This window comes from Lactuca saligna, chromosome 6, assembly GCF_052625555.1.
Source record: "Lactuca saligna cultivar CGN05327 chromosome 6, ASM5262555v1, whole genome shotgun sequence".
Taxonomy (NCBI): Eukaryota; Viridiplantae; Streptophyta; class Magnoliopsida; order Asterales; family Asteraceae; genus Lactuca; species Lactuca saligna.
In genome coordinates, this window is record NC_136422.1 from 6017341 (window position 1) to 6027944 (window position 10604).

General features: G+C 33.6%; 1 protein-coding gene across 1 annotated transcript; it reads right to left on the minus strand.

Moving 5' to 3' along the window:
* Positions 1–228: 228 nt before the first annotated feature.
* Positions 229–2305, minus strand: LOC145003431 (uncharacterized). The gene is made up of 7 exons (XM_078962552.1): positions 1995–2305; positions 1841–1862; positions 1310–1448; positions 1113–1208; positions 904–1028; positions 774–792; positions 229–653 (listed from the first exon to the last, which is right to left on the minus strand). Exons 1-7 carry the CDS (start codon positions 2095–2097, stop codon positions 438–440), a joined length of 720 nt encoding a protein of 239 aa, XP_078818678.1. The 5' UTR covers positions 2098–2305; the 3' UTR covers positions 229–437.
* Between the last annotated feature and the right edge of the window lie 8299 nt (positions 2306–10604).

Genomic DNA, 10604 nt, shown 5'->3' on the forward strand with positions numbered 1-10604 from the left:
TGAAGTGTTTGCTACCCACAAGCACACAACACAACCTCCATCCCCCTCTACTACCCCTTGTCAACAAAAGTTTAAAGATGGAAATATATAAAATAGCCATGTCATTACTAATCAAATTTTCAAATGAAAGAAATAAAAAAAAAATATTGAGAAATTAAAATATACATTTTGGATGATTTGTTATTTTTAATCCGTTTGAAAATTAAAAGAAGTTACCAATACCCAATATTCCAATACAACAATATAAAAACGTGTTATTAATTTAGTTGAAAAATCAATCATACACCTCATATTATAGTAACAAATATACTTTCACAAACCATGTTCTAAGTTTTTGAATATACACAAACTTTATTCATTTACAAATATATCCTCAGCAACCAAAAGTTGAATATTAAAGAATGAAAGATCCAGTCATCCACACATATTAAAGACATTTACCTCTGGTAACCTGGAGCTGGATACCCCGGTGGAGGATAGGCGGCAGGTGGAGGAGGTCCTGGTGGATAACCACCGTAAGGTGGTGGTTGCCCGTGTCCAACATTGGGCGGATATGGCTGGTCAAACCTTGACATTTGTTGGGCTGGTGGAACTGCCATTGGTTGTGGTCCAAACTTTCCATCTCTTTTATCCATTTCAACTTTGTGTTGTGTCTGCATAATTAAGAACATAATCCGGTGTTTATTATTATTATTATTATTATTATTATTATTATTATTATTTTTTATCTCATGAGTCAAAAAAATTCAAATTGAATTATATTTCATGTATACCTGCATGCACGCACAGACCCTACAAGAGGAAATTAGAACAGATTAGTAAAAGAAGCTTCTTAGCTTTTTTAAAAAGCTATCTAGATAAGCTGACTTTTCAGCTAGCATGGAAAGAGGTGAAACAACTCACGTGCAGTAAACCATGTCAGCTAAGCAATTGAGCGCCTGAGATGCATCACTAAGTTCTTCATTTCCAACAAGGCAAGCAACAATGGAGCATATGCATGCGAGTTGTTGAAGGCAAAACATGAAACCCTTAAAAAATAATCGATCAATTAAAGTTTTGAGTGAATAGTGAGTAAAGTAAAAGACAAAAAGGAGTTTGATTGAAGATATTACAATGATGCAGTTATCACATTGAGTTGTTTGTATGTTGAATTCATCTTGCAACAAAAAGCGAGTTGAGGCTACTGAATTCCCAAAGCATAAGAAAACCTGAAAATTTAGAGAAGATGATTAAGAAGGTTAATTAGTATATGGAGAGATGTTTGATTAATGAGGTTTTAGGGATATGGATTAATGGATAATATTAATACCTCTGTGCAAAGGCATAATTCAGGACATTTACTTTCTCCACATTTTCCACTGCAGGGCATGTATCCAGCACAGCATGTGTATCTTGACATATCATTGTAGAGAGCTCTCTTACGAAGCAAGTATGATACACATGGACCACTAATGAGCAATAGAAAGGTAATTACTGATTAGTAAGAAAAAAGATGGAAAAATTTACCAAATCATCTGAATGAAGATAAGGATTAAGAAGTAGGAAGCGAAAGGAGAAATTGTCCATGTTCTAAACTGATTCAAATGATCAATCATCCATGTTCTAGTGAAGAGAAGCTGTTATTATATGCTATTCTGCTCATGTATAGTCAGAACAAAATTCTATACCAAATTAGAAGTAGAAAAGACCTAATATCATCGAACGAAATTCAATTGATGAAACATTAATCAATGAAAGTTGAGTCTACGTACGTAAAATTGAAAAAACGAAGTGCAGAAGGCGAAATATAGAAGAAAGAAACAGATACGACAGATATAGATTTATCAAGTAAGGATCTTACCAGAAGAGCGAAAAGCAGCAATCTACATAAAAACACCACAGAAACAGAGCAAGGAAATTAAAATCGAGTTATGAAATTAACCAGAAAATCGTTAGGTTTTGTAATGAAAATATGAGCGATAGATTTCTTCTGATGATATTTGTTTACAACTTACAAGGAGTATCGGCAGCGATGGTGCTCATGAGATCAGTGTGCCAAACGTTCCTGTAGTTTTGACGTAGCTGCATCTTGTCCAACTGCGCTTGAGAAGCCGCCATTGTCGACTTTCAAGAGTAAATCAAGCTTCGAACCAGGGAGTTTCAATCGAATTGCTGAAGCAGAAACTTTGGATTTGAAGTTTAGGGTTTGATCGAGGAATGAATGTGAATAGTTGAAGGAAGCAATGCGTAAAATTCAAAACTTGTCACCTAAGGAAAAGCACTAGAAAGAAAAAAGTTCAAAGTTGACGACTTTTAAGCTACACTAATTCCAAGGAAATAAAAGTTGGGCGTCTTTAAATTGACTGCATTTTATTTAAATCTGAATTTATAATATGCTTTTAAGAGTGTAAACTTTAGATATAACTTTTTAAAGAAAATTTATTCCTAAAGTTCGTAACCCATTTTCACTCAAAGATTTTGGTTCATCGATCTTATTGGTTGCATGAGGTTGTCTCTAACGCGTCACATCTAATTGATAAACTAACTTATTTTTTGAAATTCCTAATTGATAAAGTAACTTATTTTTTGAAATTTTTTCTATTATCGTGTTTGATAAGCCAAAAAGTAGCTTATAAGTAAATTTTTTGAAAAACTACTTAGACTTTTTTTTTTTTTTTTTTTTTTTTTTTTTTTTTTTTTTTTTAGATTTTTCCAAATACACCGCTTAATTAATTATATAAACACATATTCTTACATGTCTTTTTATGTAATTTTATATATTTCAGTTAGCTTTTTAAGCTAGTTTTACTAAACATTATTTTTTGTCAGCTAGCTTTTTAATTACCAGATAGTTTTTTATTTAACAGCTAGCTTTTCAACTAATAGCTACCTTTTCAACTAGTTAGCCAAACATAGTCTAAGTTGCTCTAAGCCTCTAACCATCCGTCTTAAAAAGGGCTACATATTTACCCATTTATTTTATTTTCTCAACTAAAAATCCAAAAAATATAAAATATTAATTAAACTAAAAGAGAAAAAAATATTGTGGTTATTATTAAACCACCACCACTACCATCCAACACCACTCGCCAACCACCTCCACCAACCATTACTGTACACCATCACCACCCACACCCACCACCCATCAACACCAACCACACAAATCCACCACCACCCACCACTACCACCTACCACCACTCACCGCCACCACCCATACCCAACAACCACTGATACGTAATTTATATACCAGTTTAAACCAACTAATTTAACTAACTATTACAGCTAAGACAATGTACCTAATTGAAAATAGAATAACATAAACACAGGGAACAGATTCAGTATACTAAAATAATTACTAGAAATTAATCTAAATCAAACAATAATTAAAAAGGGTTTTTATCTGATTTTACAAGTTCTGATTAACTTAAAACTAACAAACAGTTTACTAAAAACGACTGATATCAAGATATTAAAAACACTTTCGTTTAGTTTCACAACCACTTTTGTCCTATGATTAATAAAGTTGATTACTAATTTATATATAATTAGTAATTTATGGATTATTAAGTTGATTACTAATTTATATATAATTAGTAATTCTTATTTATGGATTAATAAAGTTGATTACTAATTTATATATAATTAGTAGTCTTGATCTGATCTACTAATATTTTCACCATTTCATGAACAACTATGTAATGGTCATACACAAGCAAACACATAATTGATTATTAATGATGATTAGGCTATGTAAGATATATCCAAGATAGTTATCTATAATCAAGATAATTAGTTAAACACAATTATGATCAAATTATGTTCTCGGACACAGCTAAAGTTGTTACCTTTAGCACTTAATCTAAGATGTGATTAATCCTAGCCCTAGCAATTTAATGATCATAAACTACCAAGTAAACAACTTAATGTAATTCAAATGGTCAATAAACTACACTTAACTTGAATTATGTCACATCCTCGGCCGAGGCGGCGAAACATGTCGGGCTATGTGACTAAGTTCAAGGATCACAGGTAAACTAAATATATGACACAAGTACAACAATAACTAATATAGCATTCGTGTTCCATCTTGATATTTAAATACAAAGTTTTTACAAATAATAATAATAGTAGATGAATTGCCTTAACAAATATGTATATAATACAACAGCAAGTAATCTAGGTCACCTGTAATCCAATCCATCTTTAACATTTGTTTAGTGATTCCTGAGAATACATGTAATTTTGAGGGTCAACACAAGGTTGGTGAGGTTACAGGTTTTCTGCTAACGACAGTAATACTTTTAATAAGTACAAAAAGTATTATCTTTGTATATATAACAATAGTTAAAAATTATGTTTGCAAAGAGTCTTTGAAAGCCAAAATTGTATAAGGAAATCCATACTTAAAACCGTATTTGTAAGGAATATTTGAAAGCCAAAATGTATATTTGTATAAGTAAATCCATACTTAAAATAGTTTTGAAAGCAACCAAGCCCATGGTTTGTAGTGAGAGAGAAAGAGAGAGAGAGAAAGAGAGAGAGATTCCAGCTAATGTTTATAGTGAGTCCTATAACTAAGTTACGTGACTAAAATGGACCCCCTACAACGCTTCATTGGACATTGTAGTAACAATTATAGACACTTATCACCCACTTCGATTAATCGGTAGAGGTTGTAGCTAACAACCACTAGTGGGAATGTCAACCCCATATAGATTTATACATATGTATCTAGCTCCGAAGATTAACGGTTATAGTAATGTGGGTATGCTAAGTGTTTAGATTTAGATAATGAATAATGTCTTACTAAAAATCTCTTAACTAAAAAGTATGTAAATAGATCTCTTCCCTAACTTAATTGTGATTAAGTCACTAGGCATAATAAATTTCATTGTATAAAGTTTATAAAAGCCGAGTATGCTTGGTATGTATGTGTCACAACTAGCATTTTGGCTAGGAAATTCTGTTTATATGTAATCAACTTTTGTTGTAACTTATAACTCTAATTTGATGATATATATATAAAAACTCATTCAAAAACAACTATCTTAATCAAAACTCATTCGTAAAGCCATAAACCTAATTCAATACATTTCATACAATCAACTGTGGGTTTGTAACCCTAATGTCCCCGTTCAAACTCAGATTGGACCAGGATCCTCTTATTGGGCCTATTGGACCAATAAACTCTCAATTTGATTATTTGGGGCCAAGGAACCCCATCTGGCTTTAATTGGACCAACATTCATTAAATTATAGCATTTTGGGTCATAGTGAGTCTAGAATGCCTCACCTTTTCTTCGTGGGCCTTAATGGGCCGTAAATGTCCTCTTGAAACTCATTGGGTCAAAAACCCATTTTTTCACCCCTTTTGGGCCATGAGCTCATAAGAGGGCCCAATTGGGCCGAAAACTTCCATATTGGGCCTTATAATTTCGAGAATATGCAATACTAGCCCAAACATTTATTTTCTCTTTTTCCTTCCTCCCATCCTCGGTTATATATATATATATATATATATATATATATATATATATATATATATATATATATATATATATATATATATATATATATATATATATTTGTAAAAAAAGGAAAAGATAATAAGGATTAGTGTTGACACCTCAATATTGTATGGTGGTTATCCATGGTAATTGTATCACATGTATCCAAGTCTAAGACCTCTAAACATCCATACAAAGACCACTCACTCTTTCCTCCTTGTCTCTTCTTAATATCGGCCTAAGGCCACTTTTTCTCAAACTTCATTTCGCATCAAACTTCCACTCAAAAGCATAAAATCATCCTTCCCTTTTGCTTTTAAAAATTCATGTGTGCTAGTGTGTGAGTTCAAGAGCACTTCATCAAAATCCATTTATTTTTTAGGTAAGCTACTTCCTATTCAAGGCGTTTAACTTCATCTTATGGTAAATTATTCATCCATTAATACTTAATTTCGTGATTTATGCTCTTTGAATCTCCTAGAGTCAAAATCTCTTCAAGAAGTAAGCTAAGCCAAAAACTCCTTCCAACTCTTCACCAAAACCGAATTCAACACCCCAAAGTGAGTTCATACCCCCTATTTTCGGTTTGTACTATGTTTTGGGGGAGGATACAAGTTGCTTTGTGTTAGATCTATGTGTTTATGCATGATTATATGTGTTTTCCATGTTATATGTTGTGTTTATGTGTTGAAACTTCATAAAATTCGAAAGATCTACAAAAATATGGTGATGTTTGTAAACTAGAACACTTTATGCAACTTATCATGAAGATGAAAGGATTAAACATGTTAAGGATGTTTGAAAAACTAAATAAAATCTTGAAAAATGTCACTTTTGACAAAATAAACAAGAAGTGAGGTTCTTATGTAACTCACGATTTTAAGAGGACCAAAATGGTTCATTTTTAAATAAAAATGGATTTTTATGAAGTTCATAGTTTTAAAAGGGCCAAAAGTGTAAATTTTTCACAAAATGGACCTCAAATTAGGCCTTCACGGTTCCATGGGCTAAATTTGTAAATTTTTTACTTTTGTGGATTTAATTGTCATTTTAAACAAATTTAAGCAAAAAATGTTAATTTCGGTTAAATGGACTGGAAATGCCAATTTTATTAAACTTGGGCCGAAAAGGTAATTTATTCACATTTGGGCTGAAAATGTCAATATTCATAAAATTGGGCCGGAAATGTTATTTCTAATAAAAAGGGCTAAAAATGTTATTTTATTTAAAACAAGCCCTTAAATGTAAACTTTAGGTTTTAAGGGACCTAAAGTGTCATTTTTACAAAAAATGTGGCTAAATTGTAAGTTTCAGCGTAATGGACCAAAAATGTCATCCTTATAAAAAGTGGGCTTTTATTGTCATTTTGGTAAATAATTGAACTAGAACATACAATACAATAACAAAAAGGTTAATCACATTATTTTCACTTCTAATGGGTATGGAATATAATTTACATGTTTAGTGGGCCTTAGTTGTCATTTTACATGTTTATTGGGCTTGGAATATACCATACATGTTTAATGGGCCTTAGTCTTCTTTTACATGTTTATTGGGCTTGGAATATACCATACATGTTTATTGGGCCTTAGTCTTCTCTTATATGTTTATTAGGCATGGAATATACATTACATGTTTATTGGGCCTTCATGGTCCATCTACATGCCTGTTGGGCTTCACACAATCACATACATACTCGTTGGGCCTTGAAAAACTAAAAACAGACACGGAAACAATATATATACTGTTCAATTCAATATTTGTGTAAATTTAGTTAAGACTCTTGTGAGACATTTCGTTTGTTTGCACCTATCGAGTGTACAACCGTAGCCTGTAGTTATAACCATAGTCTCCTAGAGGGAGAGCGAGAGTTTATGTATAGATCTATACGGGGTTGACACCCCACTCATGAGTTGTTCGCTACAGTTAGACTAGGCCAGTCTAGGGTGACAAACCTTACCTTAAACAAGTCGGCATCTGAAAAACATCATGACAGGCGGATCAGTCACCATCAAGTATGGTTATAACGATTCACATAGTGAATAACTTCATTATAAATTTACGGAATACATATACCATTATGATGATACAAAAACATACACACACTGATACTCGGTATTAGGGTTTTAAGACCCCACCATTTTTTAAAGTCAGTTAATATCGGATTTTCTAGGAAAACATACAAATATACAAAACCTTCAACTTACAACAGAAAACATAGGAATTTCTAGAATACCCACTTTATATGTTTTCATACCAAAACACACATGCGTTAATACAAGGTTGGATAGAAAACTTTCAAACCATTTTACATAAAATATAAAAATATCGGATTTTTTGGTGTTTACAAAGTAATACAAAACTTTTCATTTAAACATGCTTATAAACTCACCAATATTATATATGTTGACGTTTTAAAAATAACTTGTATTCTTAGGAAACTATTAAGCAGGTGGACATCAAGAACACTTGGATTTTTGTTGCATTTTATTGCTATTATAAACCTTAAAAGCATTTACAAAGCATTTGAAAACGTAGTTATAGGGGTATGAACTCACCTGGTAGTTTGAAGAAAGTGAGACAAGAATCGAGCAGAACTTTGACTGGAAAAGTTGATTTTCTCAGGATTCTCGAGAATCTTGGGAATCCCAGGAGCGTAAAACTTCCTTCCGAACTTAGATATGAAAACCGGGACTTCGGGATGGCTCCGAGGGTTTAAACGCAGAGCTTCGGCACGAGAAAGAGAAGATTACGTCGGAACCCTCACACCCTTTATATAGGGTCTGAATCTTCAGATTACGCTGGGCGTAATCCAGATCAGACCGGTGATTCCTCCTCATTCGGATAATACCGGGTATTTATATTTAAATTTAATATTTTAATTATTTAACAAACTTCAAAAATTTATATCCTCCTCATACGAACTCCATTTTCAACATTCTCTATATCCACGCGTAGGTGAGACTACGCTCTACAACTTTCGTTTAGACTCTGTCGGCTAATTTTGATTTATTTTTATTATTTATTTTTAGTAGGTCGGGACAAGAAAAGTCCATTAAAAATCCATAACTTCTTCATCTGATGTCCGTCTTCGTCAGAATTTTTACCTGTGCACTACTATTGTTGGGATCTTCAATTCTCATTTAGGTTGTTTCGGCCAAAAATCTCTTGATCTCTATTTCAAGTTTTTAGCTGTCTACATTCTATAACCGGAATTTGGAAAAATCATAACTTCCTCATACGAAGTCAGATTTGGACGTTCTTTTTACTTACGTTTATGGTTTAATGATATCTACAACTCTCATTTAGATACCTAAGGCTAAAAAATTTTGTATTGAAACTTCACATTTTACGTTTAACAACATTGCCAGTTTTGCTGCAAAATCTTATAGTGGTTATAACTTCTTTGTTAGAACTCGGATTTTAGTGTTCTTTATATTTCTGAAACCTTTGATACGATATATATCATTTTATGCAACCCAAAAGGGACTTTTGAACATTCTAATTTTTACGCTAATTTCATTATATTTAAAGAGATTATAATTCTTGACTTTTTGGGTCATTACATTGATTCGAAATATCGGGTTGTCACATTATCCCCCCGTTAGAGGGAATTTCGTCCCGAAATTAGAGTTTAAGTAGGATTGATAATTATGCTTACAGATAGAAGTTTCACTTGATCCTTGCATTCCCAAGTGAATATGGGTCCTCGCATGGCATTCCAGCGAACCATTCACTATTGGGATACGACTTTGCTTCGTTCGTTGAACTCGTTGGTATGATAACTCATGGTCGAATGTGTGTTGAATGTTTTTGTGGTTTGTGAATATAGTACTCTTTTCCCACACATGTAGTATCTCTAGATCTTCAGAGCAGATACGATTGCTCCTAATTCTAGATCGTGTGTAGTATAGCTGACTTCGTGTATCTTTAACTATCTTGAGGCATAGGCAATAACCATTCCTATTTGTGTAAGAACACCACCGAGCCCTTGGTCGGATGCATCGTAATACATGACGAATTCTTCTATCCCTTCTGGGAGGGATAACATCGGTGTGGTGTACAAGGCTTGTTTCTGTGTTTGGAACGTCTTTTCTTGTTTCTCTTCCCAGTCAAAGGTCACACCTTTCTGGGTCAATGTTGTAAGTGGCTCCACGATCCTTGAGATGTTTTGAATAAACCTATGACAGTATTCAGCGAGGCCTAAGAATCTGACGAATTTATGTAGGTATCTTCGATGCTGACCAGTTCTCAATGGTCTTGATTTTTGGAAGGTACACGTGAATTCCCCTTTTTCTAACAACGTGACCCAAGGATTCGACTCTTCGGATCCAAAAGTCGCACTTAGCGAACTTCACGTAGAGCTTCTCCGATTGTAATGTTTTTAAGACTCTTCGTAGATGTTGACTAGGCTCTTTCTTACTTCGGGGGTAGATAAGTATGTCATCGATGAAGACATTGACAAACTTATCCAAGTAAGGACGAAACACCTTATTACAGATGTTGCGTTGGTTAGTCCGAAAGGGCATCACTTACAGACTCGTAGTGTCCATAACGAGTTTGGAAGGCTGTCTTGGGGACATCCTCCTATAACACTCATGACTGGTGATACCCAGATTGTAGACCAATCTTCGAAAGATAGTTCTATCCTTGTAGTAGATCAAATATGTCGTCGATACGAGGCAGAGGGTAATAATTAATGACAGTAAGTTTGTTCTAATCTTGGTAGTCAATGTACGTATGAAATAATCTATCTTTCTTCTTCACGGACCAAACTAGTGCTCCCCATGGTAAGAAGCTTGGTTTGATGAATCCCTTTTCTGAGAAGTTCATTAAGCCGACTGGAAAGTCCCTGCATCTCAGCTGGTGCTAGATGATAAAGCGATTTGGCTGCTGGGGTAGCCCCTGGAATTAAGTCGATCCGGAACTCGACTTGACGTTACGGTGGCAATCTTGGCCTTTCCTCTGGGACAATGTCGGAACTTTTTAATGAATTAGATGGAGTGATGATCTAAAAGGAAGAATGATTACTAGGACGAATAACTAACTTTTGCATTTTTATCATGAGTATTTTGACTCAAGTTAGACGAGTACCAACTGTACGAGGGTTTTGATAAT